Raw genomic sequence first — 21135 nt, forward strand, 5'->3', positions numbered from 1 at the left:
CAGTCTGTTGGATATAAAAAGCCCTTGCGAAACCTTCCAGCAGCCAACCACAGGGGCTTCGACCTGTGAAAACACTCATCTTGCAGTCTTCTCTTTAGCTTCCCCCAAAACTCTCATGTTAAAAAACACAATAACAACAAAAGGAAAGATGGGGAGAGATGGGTGAGGGAGGTAGATAAATGGGCAGCCTAAATAACGTCCCTAACACAGTCTAATCAATCAGGAGGAGGTAATTTTCAATGTTAATCTAAGGCAGAATCTTATATTAAAAAAAAAAAGAAAAGAGAAAATCAAAACAAAAAAGACACTTGTGTTAAAAAAAAAAAGAGCTTGAACTCACAGAATTCCTTTTTGGAGAACTACCCATTTTAATCAAAGTTTTTTTTTTTTTTTTTTGAGACGGAGTTTTGCTCTTGTTGCCCAGGCTGGAGTGCAGTGGTGCCGATCTCGGCTCACCGCAATCTCTGCCTCCCAGGTTCAAGCAATTCTCCTGCCTCAGCCTCCCGAGTAGCTGGGATTATAGGTGCCCGCCACCATGCCTGGGTAATTTTTGTATTTTTAGTAGAGATGGGGTTTCGCCATCTTGGCCAGGGTGGTCTTGAACTCCTGACCTCAAGTGATCTGCCTGCCTCAGCCTCCCAAATTGCTGGGATTACAGGTGTGAGCCACTGTGCCTGGCCTGAAGAGGTTTTTGAATAACACTCTTTTTTTTTGTTTTTTGAAGACAGAGTCTCACTCTTGTCACTCAGGTGGAGTGCAATGGCCTCGGCTCACTACAACCTCCGTGTCCTGGGTTGAAGTGATTCTCCTGCCTCAGCCTCCTGAATAGCTGGGATTACAGATGCCCACCACCATGCCTGGCTAATTTTTCTTGTATTTTTAGTAGAGACAGGGTTTCACCATGTTGGCCAGGCTGGTCTGAAACTCCTGACCTCAGGTGATCTGCCCACATCAGCCTCCCAAAGTGCTGGGATTACAGGCGTGAGCCGCCGCGCCCGGTTAAATAACACTTAATTGGTTTCCACCTTCCTCTCAACTTCTCTACTTTTGACATTTTTTCTTCTTGATTTCAAAATATCCAGATGGAAAGAAAAATCAAATTCTGTGCTGCTCAGCTTCACTGATCCAGCAAAGTCTTCTGTTTGGACAAAAAGGACAGACACCTACACCTGAGAACTGACCTGGGACTTGGGGTTTTCAACACTGACACTATCTCACATTGGGAAACAGACTTTTATGTTCCTTGTGATTTGTAGAATGTTCCTTTTCCTTATGTTCTAGGGTTGGAGATCATTGGCAAGTTTTTTTTTTTTTTTTTTTTTTTTGAGGCCGAGTCCCTCTGTCACCCAGGCTGGAGTGCAGTGGCACGATCTCAGCTCGCTGCCACCTCCGCCTCCCAGGTTCAAGTGATTTTCCTGCCTCAGCCTCCTGAATAGCTGGGATTACAGATGCCTGCCACCACACCTGGCTAATTTTTGTATTTTTAGTACAGATAGGGTTTCTCCATGTTGGCCAGGCTGGTCACGAACTCCTGACCTCAGGTGATCCACCCGCCTCGGCCTCCCAAAGTGCTGGGATTACAGGCGTGAGCCACGGCGCCCAGCCCATTGGCAAGTTTTAAGAAAATCCTTACAAACTTAATGCTAGGTAATCATCTTAGCACATTCCTCTGAGGAGTTGCCAAATCCATCTCCTGAAAGTACTGTCCAATCTGTAAAGCCTAATGATGTTTTGCCCATTGAACATGACTCTTCAAAATCTCCTTCACTTTTCTACTCCAAGCAGCAAACCAAATCTTCATACTGATTTTCTCAACTTCTGATATGAATGGTTATGGACTGAATGTTTGTGTCTCCTCAATATTCATATGTTGAAATCCTAACCCCAATGTGGTGGTATTAGCAGCTGGGGCCTTTGGGAGGTGATTAGGATAAAAGGGTGAATTTCTCATGAAGGGGATTAGTGCCCTTATAAGAAGAGAGCTTGTCAGCACTTTGGGAGGCTGAGGCAAGAGGATCACTTGAGGCCAGGAGTTTAAGACCAGCCTAGTCAACATAGTGAGACCCTGTCTCAATTAAAAAAAAAAAAAAGAGAGAGAGTTTGCTTCCTTTCTTTGCTCTCCACCGTGTGAGAATACAATGAGAGGCAATCTGCAAATTAGGTAGTAAGCCTTCATCAGATGCTGGATCTGCTGGCACCTTGATATTGGACTTCCCAGCCTCCAGAATGGTGAGAAATAAATATCTGTTGCTTAAGCCACACAGTCTATGGTAATTTGTTACAGTGGCCGAAAATGACTAATATAAATGAAAAGAGAAACAAACTTAAAAATTCTGGCTGAGTGCCATGGCTCATGCCTGTAATCACATCACTTTGGGAGGCTGAGGTGGGAGGATCGCTGGAGGCCAAGAGTTTGAGACCAGTCTGGGAAACACAGTGAGAATCCTGTCTCTCTACACACACACACACACACACACACACACACACACACACACACACATCCCACCACACTTAAAATAGAATCCAAATTCCCTACTATGGCCTAAAGATCCCAGGTGATACCACCTGTGATGGTGCATTCTCATGGAGCCTCTGCCTTTGCACACCATGGGCCGGCACTCAGACCCTTAAACTACCAAGCTCCTTCCAGCCTCTGTTGTTTCTATCTTGAACATTCTCCCCCTCCCCTTTCAAGTCTCAGCAAAAATGTCCTTCCTCAGCCTGTCTGATAACCATTTCAAGAACAGTCTCCTTGCCTTCTCTGCCCAATCACTGATCCCAATGACCTCTTTATTTCCTTCACAGCCCTTAGTACTACCTGAAATTACCTAGGTTACGTATGTGGTTGTCGTCTTTCTCCCTCATTAGCCTGTAAGCTCCCGAAAGGCAGCCGCTTGCTGTCTTCACCACAGTACCTCAACAGTGCCAAGAACAGAGCAGGCCTCCATTCAATATTTGTTGAATCACATACTCTATACGACTTTCCATTTCTTTCCCCACAGATCACATGTCCAACACGAAAACCAACCAGACTTAACATATTAGAGTTCCTCTTTTCCCACTTTTTCCCTACCTCCCCTTCTGGGGAACGTCTGCATTAGCAATGAGAAGCCTTCAGGGCTGGAAGCTATGAGGGGCAGAATCGTGGGCTATGGTTTTCTAAGGTTTAACCTCCTTGTCACGTTAGACTTAAGTGTCCACAGTCATATGCACCCATGAGCATTGCTTGGTCAGCTCGTAAAGGCACTTCCCTCGGGTTCCTTTAGCTCCGATGTCCTACCACTCACTCTAAAGCCCACTGACTTCAGGGCTTGGATTCTGGAGGCAGAAAGATCCAACTTTGAAGCCTGGCTGTGCCATTTACTAGACATGTGACCTTATACTCCTCAAACCTCAACTCTTCATCTAGAAAATGGGAATGACAGCGATACCTACCTCATAGGGTGGCTGTGAGACTAAATGGATAATTCAAACAAAGGACTCAGTAAAGTGACTTGCACAGTTTATTGCAAAAAACAGTTATCGTCTCACCCCATCCCCCAGGTTCTATCCCTCCCTCTGGCAACATTCCATGGTTACTTTTCAAGGTTACTTTTATAGGCTGATGTCAGTTTTAACTCAGGGCTGTCCACAAAGTCCTGAAACACAGAAAGCTGACCAGCACACACCCCTCTCCAAATAATGAAGGCGTGTGTTCTAGAAAGAAGGACCTTCTTCCACCCTGGTGATTTCAGTGCACCTCTCATGACCCAGCCTGCAACTGTACAACAGCTACCAAGTGAGCTCACTGGGTGTTCTGCTGGCCTGGGATAAATGGAGCTCTAGCTAGATCTCAGGACAAAGTTTGTCATGGTTTGCAGAATACTAGGAAACAAAACAGGCTGGGCGCAGTGGCTCACGCCTGTAATCCCAGCACTTTGGGAGGCTGAGGCAGGTGGATCATGAAGTCAAGAGATCAAGACCAACCTGACCAACATGGTGAAACCCCGTCTCTACTAAAAACACAAAAATTAGCTGGACGCGGTGGCGTGTGCCTGTAGTCCCAGCTACTCAGGAGGCTGAGGCAGGAGAATTGCTTGAACCTGGGAGGCGGACGTTGCAGTGAGCCGAGATCACGCCACTGCACTCCAGCCTGGGCAGCAGAGCAAGATTCTGTCTCAAAAAAAAAAAAAAAAAAAAAAAATAGAACCTATGGAAACAAGAGGAAAGCGGAAAATGTTAAAGGCTCCTGTGTGATGCCAATCCCAGTGAGGGGATGAAGAAACAGCTCTCCTCCTCTTTAATTATGAGGCCATGAGCCTTTTGCTACCTCTCTCCTGGGCAATTGCACATGGTTCTCTTCAAATAGCTTAGTAATTTTCAAGGGGTCCTACTAGTGACTACAAAAGATTTTCAGTTAACAGACAGGTCAAGTTGTGTTTTAGACTTTAAGGTATAAAAATATATTATCATATGTAAAAGTATAGCATGGTTTCTTCTTTTTAACCAATAGACAGGCAGATGTATAGCATGGTTTCTTCTATACATCACTTGGTTTATTAATCACCTGCAAACTTATCTTAGAAAAATCTTATCTTAGAAAGACCAATGAACAAATCAAACTGATGCCAATGGTAGGGGATCCAAAGGAAATGATTCTGGCAGCAACTTGTGTCAGGCAAGCTAATCTATTGCTTTGTGCCTCATTTCCCCACATGAAAAAAGGGGGCCAGGAGATGTTAAAAGAGTGACAAATAATGAACAGTCCTAAAGCTCACTGAAAACAGCCTTTATACAGCCAGTAGCAGTTACCACCCAGCACTGTATTGGAACACAGGGGAATGGTGGGCACATCCCGCCTAGGAATGGGGGTGGTCTTCTTGTCCCGCTCACCCAGCCAACACTGCCCACTGAGGGGGAGAGGATAACCTTCCTGGGGGAGTTACCTTCACAAACTGCACATCGCTGAGGATGTGGACTGAGTAGTCGGGCATGTAGAGGTTGTTGTTGCTGCTGTACAGCTGAGTGTTGCTGCCCCCAAAGTCACTGCGCTCTCGGTTTGGAGACTCAGAACGATTCAACCCACTGCAGCGAGAAGGGGACCGGTTTACTGCAGATGGTGAGAGATGGAGAAAAGACAAGGAGGGATGGGTGGGGAGGAAGAAGGGGCAGGGAAGGAGACAGGGAAGGAGGGAGAGACAGGTGTTATTTACTGAGGTCCCATACGACTTTCAGGCAATGGTAACACTGGGTGGTGGTGACGAGCCTCACCCTTCCCATCAGAGCCCGGGAAGGAGCTGAGCTGCTTTGTTGATGTTTATTCCTAAGAGGAGCAAACACTTAAGACAAACTCATGGCTCCCTTCCACTCAGCCGCTCCCCACAACCTCTCCCAATGAGGAGCTGGAGCATCTGTTTTCCCCAGACAGCGGGGATGGGTGGTTCACATCTTCCTTGGTTCTTGTCTTCAGGTTAGGTGCACAAGGACCCCGAATGAGATGAGGTCGGTACTATAAGCATGGCTTGCTACCCTAGACCATGCGCCCCTCTACCATGGTGAGGTATTTTACATCAACTCCAATCACAAACCTTATTTTAGAAAGGCCAAGGCCTTGGGTGTGCCCTCAAAACCATCTGTCACAGCACAGGCAACCAATCCTCATGTGGCCATACATTTTAGTGGGAAGAACTCAGGCCTGCCCCCACATTGGCAGGGCCTGGGACAAACGGAAGCCCACAAACCACAAGGATAAATATTTTTAAGTTAGAAGTTACATTGATAAATGGTAAAAATAGGCTTTATCCTCTTCCTTGACGAATGTTCATAGCAACCATGCCAGAAAACAGAGCTGTGAGTGGATAGCCAGCACTGGCCTTAGGGCTTCTGGACCCCTGGTCCCCTAGGATTGTTTGGGTGGGGATTCCAGGATTCTGGATATCTGAAATGTGGTTTAGAAGGGAGGACACAGGCTCTGGCTCAGCACATCCCTTTGGCCCTGAGAACTGTTTGCCCCATACAGATGGGCTGGACTGAGAAGGGCCACAGTGTGGGTCTAGGGCTGGGCTCCCTCTTGCATAGGCCTGAGGGGGGCACTGGGATAATCTGCAGGCCTTCTGTCAAAGATCTCCTGAATTCTTAGCCAGGTTCTTTTCACATTTTTAAGAAATACTTCTTGGAAAAGTTCAATTAAGACCATGTCACTTGGTTTTATGTGAGCTGCCCTCTCTAGGAACAACAGAAAAGAGGATACCAAAGGTGACTCCAAACATCTTCTCAACCATGGAACTACCCCAAGTGGTAGACTGCAAAGCTCCCCCAATCCTTCTGCTTCTTCCAAAAAAGGGGATGAGGAGGCTGTCAGCTTCTCTTAACACAGATTTAGCTCAGGGGGCTCAAATGAAAAATCAGATTCTTTATAGATTCTGCTCTTTCAGGGTAGAACCTTGGGAATGTAATCCTGTCTCTTGAGATAAAGCAAAATATTTGATTGGCCTCTATTTGGATTGAGTCATGGAAGGTTGATGATCTATCTATTTAGCTGCCAAGCTGTTGTCTGGCAAACCATGTAGCAGAAAGAGTAAAATAATAGGTTGAATCATTTTCTCATTAGAACCATAATCATCACTGTCTTGATCTGATTATGGAATTAAGGAGTCCACTTCCAGTCTTCCCCCTTCTCAGTAAGTGTCATCCACTTGTATGCAGTTCCTGAAACCAGAAACCCCAGGATTGTCCTTGACTCCTGCCGCTCCCTCAGCCCCACATGGAGCCTTGCTATCCATCTGACATAATGAGCCCATCGGTCCTATCTCTGTCTCCACTCAAATCCCAGCTACCTCAGCCTCACCTGGACCACAGTCTCCCCACTTAGAATCTTATAATCTGTTTTCACCTCAGCTGCCAGAATCACATTTTTAAAACACAAATCAGCTTCCTGTTTTGTCTGAATAAAATCCAAATTCCTTGCTGTGACCTGGCCCCTGCTTTCCTATCTGATCTTATCTTGGGACCTCCTTTCCCCTCTCTTGCTTTGCTTTAGCCACTGGCCTCCTGGGCGTCCTTAACCATGCAGGCTTTCCCCACCTCAAGGAATGCCATTTCCCCTTCCTACCCCACCTCCTCCCGCCTCAGCTAATGGCTGTCTGCTCCTCAGTCACTAGTTCTCAGCTGAGGCACCACCTTCTCTGAAGAACTTGTCTGGTCACCTAAGAAGATTCCTCTTGTTCTCCTCTATCATGACCCCCGTCCATCCTTTCAAAGCACTTTCACAAGTATTAATTACATATTAGTAACTACTTGTTACATCTACTTAATTCAACTTTTAATTCCACAAGGGCAGAGAGACCTTGTCTTCTCTGGTTATCCTCATTGTACGCCCAGCACCTAGCACAGTGCCTGGCCTAGAGAAGGTACTCAAGGAAAACGTGTAGAATAAATGAATCAGCACGTCAGGGTCCCACAGGGTGATACAATGACTCTTAAAGTTTATAATCTAAATTTGTTTTAAAAAAAGGTTTCAGAGCTCTTAAATCATCACAAAGCTAAAGTCATTAAAGCTCTTAAATCATCAAACTAAAGCTCTTAAAGTCACTAAAGCTCTTAAATCATCACAAACCTAAAGTCATTCTGGGGAAGCTGACTTCCCCAAGAAGTGAGGGTGGGGAGCAAGACACTCCAGAAATGTGGCTGGATAGAGTAAAATAGTGTGCAACTAGAATCAAAGGGCACCAAGAAGCCTCAGGCCTTGACCCAGTAACTTGAGGAAGAGGCCACATGGAGCAGCAAGACTGTTTGTTTAATAAGGGCATGTGAAACAGGGGGTCCTGAAGTCAGGTGCCTAGGGCCCTACCCATTCACTGTATGATGAAGGACCAGACCCTTCTCCAGAGCGACTAAGAACTGACAGGACAGGGACAGTGATGGTGCTGTAGAGAACAACATGAAGCACCAAGGCGATTGTAAAAAGCAGTAGTGTTGGGCAGAAAAAGGTACATTTCACTTCTGGGCCTGATTCCTTGAAAACAAACTGATGAGTTCTTAAAAATAGAACTAGCATTCAAGCCAGCAATCCCACAACCGGGTATCTACCCAAAGGAAAATAAATTACGTAAAAAAGATACCTGTACGTGTATGTTTCTTGCAGCACTATTCACAATAGCAAAGATACAGAATCAACCCAAGCGTCCATCAATGGATGACTGGATAAAGAAAATGTGATTTTGTGTATATATATATATATATATGTGTGTGTGTGTGTGTGTGTGTCTGTGTGTCCGTGTGTGGGTGTGTATGTGTGTACACACAATGAAATATTACTCAGCCATAAAAAGAATGAAATCATGTCTTTTGCAGCAACATGGATGGAAATAGAGGCCATTATCTTAAGTGAAATAACTCAGAAAGTCAAAGACTGCATCATTTCCCTTGTAAGCGGGAGCTAAATAATATGTACAAGTGGACATAGGGAAATAATAGACCTTGAAGACCCAGAAGGGCAGGAGAAGGTGAGGGATAGAAATTATATAATGAGTACAATGTATACTATTTGGGTGATGGCCACACTAAAAGCTCAGACTTCACGACTATGCAATATATCTATGTAACAAAAATGCACTTGTACCCCCTAAATCTATAAAAAAAAGAAGAAGAGAAAGCAAATTGATGAGTTCTGGCTTGGCCAGACCCATTTGTGGCTATTTTAGGGTGGTGGCTGGATAAGTCTGTGTTCTTTCCTCCAGGCTAATTGTTGCAGAAAAGTGGAGCAGACAGTCCTGCCCAAGAGTAGCTTCTTTGGCCCCAGTGCAGCATCTGGAAAACCATACCTTGACCTGGTGGGTTTTGACCTCAACTCAGTTTGGACATAACCAAGGGAAGAGAGTGTGAGCAGGGCTTGTGGCTTCAGCTGCCCAGAGAATCACCACCATTCCTCAATAATCCTCCACTTTGCCTGGTCAGACATGGGCTTCACACACCCTACACCAGTTGTTCCACATCCTCATCTCTTACGTCACAATTCAAGATATGTTCACGGAGGACAACAGGGAAATAGCCCTATTTTATCTACTAAACTCCTTCCATCCGTGGAAGCTTCTCCTGTTGGAGACAGAGGCAACGGCTACATCCCAGTTCCCTCCAAAGCTCTCATCATTTCACTGGCACCCAGTGTAGATGACAACCACAGGGACTCACATGTCAAACACAAGCTACATCACTATTGTGCTGGGAGGAGGAAAAACATGTCTTTTTTTTATTTTTAAGTAAAAACAATGCTATTGAGAGTTTATTTATAAAATCATAAAGGATTCCCAACACCAAACGATACAACTGTCTTACAAAGATCGAGTCTATAAAAGCAATTTTTAAAAGAAAAAAGAACCTTTACTCCATGAGAAGGTCCCAGCTCCTCTGAGTATTGTGCGAGATCAACGTTTTCGTGTCCTGGAGTCTGACATTCCTCAATAGGTGGGATGCTGATGACACGGCATTTTGGTAATTGTGCACATACACTCAGAGGTTTCTGAGCAAGGGACATGGAAATGCTTTTACTAAAAAGCAGAAGAAATCAGTAACAGACAAGTGTCCTAGCAGCATGGCAAACTAGTTCAAGTTGTGTAATTCCCCTTGGCATATCCTAAGAGCACAGAGGCACAGCTTGGGGGAGTGAAGCGAGGAGGAATATCCTAAGTATAGTGCAAGGAGTCTGGAAGGAGACAGATCAAACAGTGATATGTAACACCAATATATTTGGGTGGAGAAGGCACTAGGGTAAAACTGGGGGCAGGGTGGCAAAGGGTATGGTAGAGGACTTCACACTGTAATTGGGGCTGGATGGAATCTCCTCTCCTTCTGCAGTAATAGTCAGGGGCCCTGAAAATCTATACACAGCAGCTCTGGGAATCTTGCTTCATTTGCGACACCTGTATCCAGGGAGCCTTCGCAACCCTATCCTGGAATCAGACCCCAAGACACAGAAGTAGAATGCTAAGCTCCCATTTTCCTTATGGGGATTTGAGGAAAAAGGAGGGTTCAGGGGTTGCCTGCCTACATCTTTTGTACCGTCAGTGAGGGATGAGGGGGAATGGCCTACTTTGGTCTGACTGTAATTGTGCCATGGGCCATCTCTGTTCTCCAAAATGAATGAGGAAGCTTAATTACACAGACCTGTAAGAGTACAAACCAGAATTATTAAAATTCATTATACTGGGGTAATATTTAGCATCAGACAACCTAACACCAAAGCCAGCTGTCTGTCAAAACTACAGTGTGAACTTTAAGCCGAAGTTAGGATCCCAGATGAACTCATTCACTTTACACGGAGCTTTAATGGTTCCCAAATGTTCATTACACAAGAGCCAACCTGAAGGAATATTTCCACTTACCACATTTTGCAAAGTAGAAATATTATTTTTAGAGATTCCCTGTATATTCAAGCAGAAAACTGTCATTATTGATCTCAGTGCACATTATGAATAGATAACCGAGCACTGAAAAAGAACCCTTGGTTCCAAAGTCTCTGTCTCTGTGCTTTTGTGGATTTGAAAGGACTGTCATGGGGAATTCAAAATTATCTCCACCACCAGGAGAAGAAAGAAGGAGTGAATCTGGGGAAAGGGAATGATAATTGCAGTGGGGCTGTGTACTTTCAGGGGAAACCCCTGATCAGAAGTTTCATTTTTAAATGAAAGCACCTGCCAAGTTGGTTAACCACACCACACCCTGGAGGTAATCTGTGAACCACTGTGCTCTTATTTCAAACTAAGGCTCAAATAGAAAGAGACTCCCTATGGATAATGATGGCAATATTTGGTGCAGAGACCCCTGGCCTCAATCTAGTGTGAGCACCAGATTCGTAATTAGCACTGCTTTCAAAATGCAAATAAATCACAGCCCTCTAGGGGGCACAAAATGTCTATATTCGGAGGTGCAGCAAGGTCGCAGGCTGTAGATGGAGAGCAGGATCTAAGATTTAGATTCCAGTCCTTGTCCCTCTACCTACCTACTACACATACAACACTGACTGACTTTCTCAGAACCTGTTTTTTAATCTGTTGTTTTTCAATGACAATTCCTGCCTATCTCCCAAAGTGATTGTGGGGAGTCAAATAAGACAATGACGGTTCTTTTTTAGACTTAAAGGCCCTACTAATTTCTAGGATTTATTTTCCCCCCATATAAGATAGGGTTGAGATTTAGCATATATGTAAATTAATGTATCTGGATCAGAAATCAATATTTCCACTTAGCATATTTTGCAAAGTAAAAAAATTTTTTAGGTACTTTGGTATATTCTAGGAGAAAATGGCATCATTGTTGATCTCAATGCACATTATGAATGGACGATCAAGCACTGAATAAGAACCCTTGGTTCCAAAGTCTGTGCTTATAGGGCCAGAAGTTACCTGGAACTTCTTTCTACAAAATCCCAGACCTCTGAGGCTACTTCTTTTAATGATATGGAACAAAAGCAAGAGTGACAGAGGAAATAGGTCCTGTGGATGTCACCTGATCACTGGGAAGGCAGAGTGATTAGCTCTAGATAGAGACCAGACATAAGGTGGACAGGAATAAGCCAAAGGAGAAACTAGGCACTCCCTACCTCTGTTTTCTCCAACTGTACCCACCATTGCTCCACCCTGCAGAGTTAAACCAAGGGTGGGAATAAGCTTACCTCTTTATGGGTAGGGTTTCCATTGTGTTGACACTAATCTCCTGTTGTGTTGAATATCCACAGTCATGGAAAAGGGGGGAAAGTTGAAAATACTCCCAGGGGCACATGACACCACCCAGAGTTGGATCAGAAGTCTCAGCACTTCCTGGGGGTTCTGCACAGCAGGAGGGAATCACTTTCATCTCTGTATGACATTGGGTTATCATGAACTTTATCACAATCAATACAGATGAACTAGAATTAACCTTCCTTTAATTGGGAAGTTACAATTAACTAGGTCATCTGGTTAACTGAAGGTTAATTAAAAAGGAAAACACATCCTCGCTTTGATCTTTTGGGCTGAAAGTCTTTTAAAATGTGCATCTCCCCTTTCCTCTGAACCTTCACAGCACACTCTTGGCATTCACCAAGATTCACTGCATGTGAAGGAACTTGAAGGTCCATCAAGTGGTCATTTCTAATTTTGCTGGCATGTAGGAGTAGACCATTTAGCTGGTGAGGGCACCAGACTGGCATTTCACATTGACTGTCCGATCCTGTAGTCATTATGAAGGCATGAGCTCTCACGAAGCAAGAAAAACTATTTCTTAGTGGAAAATCACCATTGAGAGACAGACAGAAAACTTCGGTGAAATTTGAGAAGGTGGTTAACTTATCTTGTATAGATCAACATGAGGACCAGATGGTTTTTGATGAAAAAAAGCGATGTGGGGAAAAAAACAGAAGTCAACATAAACACTTCTGCGGTTGCAAATTGGAGCGTTTGAAGTCTCAAAACATAGCCTTTTTTAAATGTTGAGGGTCTACTATACAGACGGAGAAACATAAGCGATTTCTCGATGACTGAGGATATGGTAGGGTCTTAGTATCATTACCCCAGCAACATGATAAGGGATACAGATTTAGAGGGTAGAGGAAATTGGACTGTGTTCTAACTGCAGGGCAATTTAACAAATACTTTCCTGGTTTAGTCATTACTTGCTCTATGAGCCCAAGAGAACAACCTCTAGAGATGAAAACAAACCGTTGATCATTCAGATTTGTTGCATTCTTCTCAGTCATTGAATTATTGTCTAGCTCTATGAGGAATTGTTACCCGATTAAAAAGAAACCCAGTGACTATTTCATTTATCAACAAAAGAGGTTAAACCTAATGAAAAGTTGTTTGAAAGTTTTACATATAGCATCTTTTGTACGAGCAGAGCTAGTGAGAATATGATCATCACAGAGTAACATTATTAGGAAGATGAGGACATGGAAGGAAAGAAAGGTAGAAAGAAAACAGGTAGAAATAAAGCATAGTATTCCACTATTCCTGCTTCATTCATGCTGTACTCCTCATCCCTCCATTCTGTAGTCAGACAAATGAGGAAAAACTCACACTATCCCTCACCCCCACCATTTTTCCATGTGCATACACAGATACATTCCTGGGAGGTAAACTCACAAATGACACCACTGAACCAGCAATGCCTGGGTGGTATGTGCAAATGAGTACTATTTGTGCAAAGTGCTATGCCTTAGTCACAGGAGTGCCTGTTGGAGAGATTAGTTCTCATGCAGGAAAGTGACAGAGGCCAAAGGCTTCTTGCAAACCCCTCTGGATCTACAGAGACCCGAGACACCCATGCATGTTTACCTGGGGAGCCTGCCAGAGAGTCCCCTCTGCTGACAGCGAAGGTACGAGACACAGAGACGGGCACTAAAGAGTCAGGGGCCAAGGATTTGTGAGTTGCAAAAGGGAAGATATAAACACAAAAGGAAAGAGACAAAGAACAAAGTGGGTGAGACAGTCTGTTCCTGGATCTTCACAACATCACATTTCTCTGCAAAAAGGAATCCTGACTCTGAAAACACAGGAATCACATCCTCTTACAAAGTCACTCTCCAGAAAGACAAGAAAATAAAATGGATTTTGCTGAAGGTCATCTGAAAAGATGTGCAACACATCTTGGAATCAGAGGTACAAGCACAAGCCGAGCCCTGTGGGAAGCATGTAGGCAGCATTCTCTGAGGCTCCCATTTTGAGCCAGCAAACATGCTGGGAGCCCAGCGCTGCATTCCCACCAAGCTCTCCCAGCTCCCATGGAGCTCAACTGCCAAGGGCACCTGCATAGGTACTCAGAGGCCTGAATGGAAAGCGTGTGCTCCTGCTAGGGGCATCCTTGAGGAAGCTAGATCCTGCCTCAGACTCCTAGGAGATGCCTCTGGTCACAGTGTTGGTGAAGAACTGTGCATTGCTAGAGGATAGGGATAAAGGAAGAACAATATCTCTAGCAGTGTTAATGTGAATCAACTTGATGAATTAAATAAAGCCACTTCGTGGTAAGTACCAGTGGTCCAAAGTATCTCTCCGTTCCCTTTTCCTTCTCTTTCCCCACAGAGTTTGAAACGGTGCTGGCTATCACTTGGGGGCCCGGGTAGAGTTGAGTGTGTAGTAACGGTCCAGCCCCTCCCCCTTCAAGCAGTGTCTGGGCATGGGAATGATGGGAACCTGTCTTCATCTCTCTTATCTGATCATTCCCAGAGTCCTTTTTAAGGAGCTAAATGAAACCAGTCTGCAGATGATAGCATACGGAAATAGACTGCTTCTGCAGTTTTATTTGCTCCACCAAATGATTTTATTTGAAATTACCTACCTGATAATCCTTTACTCTGACATGAGATGTTAATGAATATTAGAATGGGCCTCTAATATTATGAGACACAATGGAGTTAAGAAACTCTCTATTCTCAAGAAGAATCATAGTTCTAAATGTATAAATGTATACACCAAACTGTATACATTGTATACAATGCATAAATGTATATACCAAACAGACAGGAGACCTGTTCTTTCCACATCTGCACACCTGTGTGTGCACCTATTCCAGCTACCCTGGGTTCCTGGCAATCAGAACCAAGAAGAAGAAGACAGTGTAGATTATGTTCCCTTCACCTCATAGGGGAAAGCCAGAGACTTCTTTGTAGCCTCAAGTTCAACTTTGAAGCATAGGTCATCGTGCCAGTATTCCAGCAAACTCATAATCTCACTCCTCATCCTCTAAGGCTGATTAAGCTAGCTTCAAGCATAGGTGGACGGGGCTGGGCCAAGACCCTACAAGATTTTATTGCCTTTTAGCTTAGACTTAAGCTCTCCCTCAACCTATAGGTTGAGGTTCTTGGCCAGTGAAAGATGCTGGGTGGCTGGACCATGGGCTGAGCATTCACCTGGGATAACTGTGGGGTATGGGCGGCCTTTGAAGTTTTCACACTTCACTACACTAAGTATGGGTTTGGGGAGGATGGAAAATGTCTTTTTACCCCATTGGCTAATAATATTTCTTTTTCCTTCTGAAGATTTACAGAGATGCTCAGTAACATGGGGAGAGAAGGAGAAAGAGTGCTATGCTTCTTTTCAGTTAACTAGTTTTAAAGGAGAAATCAATGTTGCAACTTTATTTCTATCTCACTGATGCAACTGAAAGCTTCTGAAAGCAAGAACTAGAGACAAGAAGGAAGGAAAGGAAGAAATCGGATAACATCTGCCTTCTACTTAAAACAATTTTTTTTTTTTTTGAGATGGAATCTTGCTCTGTAGCCAGGCTGGAGTACGGTGGCATGATCTCGGCTCACTGCAACCTCCACCTCCCGGGTTCAAGCGATTCACCCGCCTCAGCCTCCGGAGTAGCTGGGATCAAAGGCACATGCTACTATGCCTGGCTAATTTTTGTATTTTTAGTAGAGACAGGGTTTCACCATGTTGGCCAGGATGGTCTCGATCTCCTGACTACGTGATGCGCCCGTCCTGGCCTCCCAAAGTGCTGGGATTACAGGTGAGAGCCACCATGCCCAGCCACAGCAATTTTTTTTATTTTTTTATTTTTTAAGAAAGAAGGTCATATAAATTGGGTGGGCTAGGAAGCCATATGCAGGTCTTTTTTTCTCAGAATTTCCACCTCTTTTAGTCTTCTGGAAGAGATCACAGACATTTCTAGTAACATATTAGAATCCCAGGAGAAGTCCCTAATGTGATGGATGATGGAAATTTTCTTTAGAGAACTAAGGTTTGCCAAAGTCCTGTAGCCCGTCCCTCACCCATCCAGAGTTCTACTGAGCACTGATGCTTCCTTCATCAATCTTGATTGAGATTCATTGTCTTAAGTATAATAATGTACCAGGGTCTTTTCAATTTTACAGATCTCCTCCAACTCATGTTTTGCCACTCTTCACACGGGGCAGGTACTTCGTTTCAGCCACTGGCTGGGCTATTACACTGTAACAATTAAACTGTAAATTGTTCCACTATTTCCACTTAGAAATTGCATTCCAGAATATGATGGATCTGAAATCTGTATTTTATTGTGCTGTGTGAACTAGCCAGGACACCAGGAAGCATCTTGGCCGGTCACCAACTTACTGGGTTATTTGAAGCAAGTCATTTCTTTAGTTTCACTCATGTTAAAATGGTATCTACCTTGCCATGTTCCAGGGACTATGATATCAAGCTCTGGGACCCTCTGATAATTCGCACCACAAGGCAATATGTAAAATCTTTTTTTATGATGAGAGGAAAGTTCTTATTTGGCATTGAAGTGATCACTGTAAACACTAACAGCTGAAAGCAATGCAAAATTCAGATCCATGAATCAGAAAGAAATCTAGAGAAATAATTCTTTCTGGATCACACTTTTAATCACAAAAAATGCCATGCCCTTTAAACACAAGTGCAATAACTACACAGGGAACAGCAAGAAGGCGCAGCACAGAAGGGGCAGAGCACACCAGCCATCAGCCCTGTGCCTGCCCCCACCAACAGCATGCACAGCCAGCTGGCAGATACCTCTCCACTAGCTGAGAGGTGGAGAACCAGGAAAGAGAAGTAGATAAGCAACGTATTGCACAAGGGTGGAACTTAGATCCCCAAATCTTGCAGTCACTTCTTACTGAGGACAAATCCCACAGACACAATAATAACATATGAGAGTTTTTGAGTAAAGGCCATGGGTGAATTGTTATTGCACAGAAGGAAGGGCTGAGCCTCTGCCCAAGCACACAAATCACCTGCCTGCATTCCCTGGAAGGTGGCAATAAGCAATGCCTTCCCTCACAACCCCTGCATCCCCCCAACCATGTGAGCAAAGAAGCAGCAGAAAACATTCCAGACATACAGGACCTAAGCTCCCATGGTCTGTGGGTACCTAGCAGGAAGCAGTGTTCCTGGCAGAACATTACAAAGGGGCTGCCAGCATTTGTCTTAGCCCCAGCCCAGGCTCAAAGTGCCTGGTCCAGGTTCCCAGAGCAGGCTGAGGCAGGACTATGATGGGGAGGACGAGGAAGGGATTTGAGAGATACATACGAAAGACAGAAGATCCAGCCAGACTTCCAACCTTCCGCACATCATTATCTAAGGACAGAAGGATGCAGTGGGTTTCAGAGGCAACTCAGAAAACACACTTCTTATGGGAATCTTCCCTCTTCTATCCACCCCCATCACCAATTAACCCCGTAAAAACCAGGCAATTAAATGGAAGGGTAGGGAACAAGTATAAAAAGCAAAATAAACTTGTCTTTTCATACTGAAATCTACCACCCTAGATCCCTAACACTTGAAAATATTACTGCTTTTTACAATTCAATTTTTTGTCACTTTTTTTTAAACACTAACTGAATGAAAAGTGATTCATACACCCATTGTGCAGAGGAAGGAACTAAAGCCAAGGAGGCTAAATGGCTTGTCCAGGCGGATTAACAAGAGTCAAAGGGGGAGTCAAGACTTGAACCCCTGTGCTTTTTCTACCATATCCCATTACTTTCCCAATAAACAAATGGAAACTAGAATACCTGAGCAAGCAGTGGTCATGATGGCTGGGACACCATAGTAAGTAAAGGCTCCATTTTCAAAGCGAAGGCCTTCCTTACCAACCTCCACCTCCACTTTACCCTGGAAAAAAAAAAAAGGAAGTATACTATGAATGTGTATGAGCACTTCCAGTTCTACTATTGACTAGAACCCTAAGCATTTCTGCTTGGACAACAAGTGGACTAGACCCATGTTCTTATCACAGAGGAATGTTAATTCTCTCCAGATTTACATTTGAGAAAGCACTTCCAGCTTTAGTAGCTCTTTGCAGTAAATTCAGTGCTTCGTTGTTCATAAAACAGCATCCAGTCATGAATAACCAAGCTGTCCTTGCGTACTGTAATGGCCCTTCCATGATGCAGGCCTAAGCACTAGCTAACCCAGGACCTCATAAACTGCCCCACTGGTTTAGTCCAAGATTGGACCATTTCTAAGTCAGGTCAAGATAAAATCTAGGCTGGGTGCGGTGGCTCATGCCTGTAATCCCAGCACTTTGGGAGGCCACGGCGGGTGGATCACAAGGTCAGGAGTTCGAGACCAGCCTGGCCAATATGGTGAAACCCCATCTCTACTAAACATACAAAAATTAGCTGGGTGTGGTGGTGCACGCCTGTAGTCCTAGCTGCTCGGGAGACTGAGGCAGGAGAATTGCTTGAACCAGGGAGGCAGAGGTTGCAGTGAGCTGAGATTGGGCCACTGCACTCCAGCCTGGATGACAGAGTGAGACTCCGTCTCAAAAAAAAAGAAAAAAGAAAAAAGGATAAAATCTAATTCTGTGTGAAGCTTGTTTAATTCATTGCCAATAATAGTGATAGCTGATGTGTAATGCGTAGCATGCATGGACATGACACTGTGTTATGTGCACTGCATAGATTCTCATGCAATTCACCCCACAACCCCATGAAGTCCATGCCATTTTTATCCTCAATTTACAAGGGACTCAATTTTGAGGCTCAGAGATTGAATAACTTGGTCAAGGTTAATTAGGAAATGGCAACAATGGAATTTTAAAGCCATAGTTTTCAAATTTCTGAGTGTACACCCTTGCTACTATATTTTATTCCATGTTTTATTTGAAAACTGTTAAGTTTATATTCAGCATAAGACATGAAACTACGTGATCATTACATTATACAAACAATGTAACAGGATTCTTGTTGATTTCCAACAGTGAAGCAAATGACTCCATTTTTTGGAGAAGAGAGGTCATTTTGTTCAGACCATTTGGAAAGATATACGTGAGGCAAGTTATAGTGACAGAGCAGAGAGGCTGGAAGTGGACAGTAACAAAGAGACCATTTCTAAGTTCATGTGAGCTTAATCAAGATTTTAAAATACAACCAGTGTATTTAGGATTCACAACATTATGTTGGGAAAGGACAGGGAATCAGTGACAGAGCTAATGGTGCAGTCAGACAGGGCACCAGCAGTGTTACAAGCTGTAATCATGTCAGACACTTATTTAAGACAGGCCTATTCAGGTATCCAGAGCAGAAGGTGATCATACTTATGTGAGCACTGGGGAGATGTTGCACTTCTTTGAACAGGTCATTTTTCCCCTTCCTGGTCCTCTGAAGGGGGAGAAGATTTCAGGAACTGCAAAGGCTGAAATGCAGCTGAGAGAATGAATGTGTCCCATGTACCTCCAGAGAGCAGAGCAAGGACCAGTATGGAAGTCACAGATGGTGAGATTTCCACTTGACAGAGAGAAGGGTTTAAAGAAGAGTTGTCTAAAGTTTAGGAGGCAGCGGGCAGTTTCATTTCAGGGGATGTTCAAGCAGAGATGAGGAGGTATTATAGCTTCCGCAGAGCAGCAGTTCTGGAAGTTTAGAAGCAGAACCCCTCTATCGGAGAGGTATTCAACCCACCCCAAACATCGCTGAGTTGTCAGACTAAATGTCAAAGATCCCAGCACTCCCAGGACACCAGTCTTCCATGTCTAGGCCCCTCCTGCGGGTCATGAAGAAATGTCCACCCAGCTGGCCTTGTTCCTGAGGCAGCAGCCAAGTCTTGGAACTTGGTGCTGAAGGAGGCATGGCCATTTCTTCACCCTGGAGATGCCCTCGTCTGGCTCTTAGAGGTTCCCTGACTTTCCTACTCACCTGTAGAAGCAGCACAAAGTAGTCCACAGGGCGGTTGCGCTGGTAGAGGTAGTGTTCCGGGGCCTTCTTGTTCTTCTCATCAAACTTCAGCTCCTGGATCACGTTGGGATGTTTCAGGAGCCGGAGCAGGATCTTCTCCGAAAGGTACAGAGACTTAAAGGGCTCCACTTCTAGAGGAGAGTCAGTGGGAAGGGAGGAATCAGCATCAGCTGTGTCCCACCCATTCCAGCAGTGGCAGCTGGGAGAGTCAGAGTGAGCACAACTAGGACCCCTGTGCATGTACCTGGGCACCAGGCTGGCAGGGCTTCTGCAGTTCCTCTGGGGTGGAGGATCCTAATCCCAAGTGTGCATCTCAGGGCCTTACCCACGTCCTCTGGAGATGTGTGTCCCTGCACTGGCATCTCAGGAGAAACAGGTCTCCATTTGGAAATGTCTGTTTTGTTATTAATTTTCTTTGATTTTATTTAAAATTGGACATGGACAACTAAGCCACATAAACAACAAAGACTTTAATGCTATAACTGAATGAAATGCAGATAATTTAATCTGGCTTATTTGTATGACACATATCTGCTGAATGAAATGAAATCCCACGTTACAAAAGACAGGCAATTATTTAAATAATAAGTTGTCAATAATGTGAGGCATCATTGCATCATATTTATATATTACAGCTATTACTTATATTACATATGTTAAACTTATATTACTTATATAACATATGCTCTGGGAAGTAGTTAAAAGAAATCTGTATTCAGAACTAGAAATTCTATCTTAAAGCAGCTCCAACTTAAAATTTTCTACTCTTTAGCACCTAAAACAGTGCTAGCACTCATTATATACTCAATAAATACATGTTGGATTAATTAAATATTGAAGTTAGTGATAGGTATGATCATTCTAGGTCAGCACATTAATTAAGCATGGATGGTCAGAGGGTTCAAAGACAAACTTTACCTTCTTCACAAGAAGGAGTTTATCTTTGGATTTTCTCACTTTTTTTTCTTTCTAAAGATCCCAAGATTCACAATACACTTCTGTATTTTAAAAATTCATAGCTCACAGGCTTCTATGGTACTGCTCTAGGGCACTGCAAGTCTAACAGACGGGGAGATGGCCTCAGGCTTCAGCCAGGAAGTGACTAGAAGAGGGAAAAGTGCAGCAATGGTTTCTTTAGCTCTTTTCTGTGGTAGAAGAGTTGAGTTATATTCATTTCTTCCTCTATAAGATCAGGCCTGGGGCTCAATACGACAGTAGGTGGCATCCATTACCCTGTCTAAGGCAACCTCCTTCCTAGAACATGCTTCTCAGTCCTGACAGCACACTGGAATCAGGCTGGAAGGTATTAACAAGGATTGGTGCCTTGTTTTAGCTTCTCTGGAGTGGAGACTTGTCCTACCTGTGGCCATGAAGCGGTGTGTGGCTAGCAGAAGCTGTGGTGAGATTTTCACCCGCATCTCCGTGTCCGAAAGCTTAAACAAGGAGAAGTCATGCCGCTTCCGCTCCCGGTGCGGGACCCTCTGCTTTTTCCGATTGTCAGCTGT

The 21135-nt window shown here is 44.1% G+C and overlaps 1 protein-coding gene across 7 annotated transcripts in view; it reads right to left on the minus strand.

Moving 5' to 3' along the window:
• Positions 1-21135, minus strand: part of CNNM1 (cyclin and CBS domain divalent metal cation transport mediator 1) — a 68516-nt gene that overhangs the window by 13160 nt on the left and 34221 nt on the right. For 2 of the 7 annotated variants that reach the window (XM_055252407.2, XM_055252393.2), the window contains exons 3-8: positions 20991-21131; positions 19592-19761; positions 17471-17570; positions 16986-17033; positions 13287-13349; positions 4926-5089 (exon numbers count right to left, since the gene is read on the minus strand). In XM_055252407.2, coding sequence (XP_055108382.1) covers positions 4926-5089; positions 13287-13349; positions 16986-17033; positions 17471-17570; positions 19592-19761; positions 20991-21131 — 686 coding nt within the window. Of the gene's footprint in view, positions 1-4925; positions 5090-10116; positions 11802-13286; positions 13350-16985; positions 17034-17470; positions 17571-19591; positions 19762-20990; positions 21132-21135 lie in introns of those variants that run through there. The other 5 variants (XM_055252415.2, XM_055252396.2, XM_055252422.2 and 2 more) reach the window with 4 other exon arrangements.

Source organism: Symphalangus syndactylus, chromosome 2, assembly GCF_028878055.3.
Source record: "Symphalangus syndactylus isolate Jambi chromosome 2, NHGRI_mSymSyn1-v2.1_pri, whole genome shotgun sequence".
NCBI lineage: Eukaryota > Metazoa > Chordata > Mammalia > Primates > Hylobatidae > Symphalangus > Symphalangus syndactylus.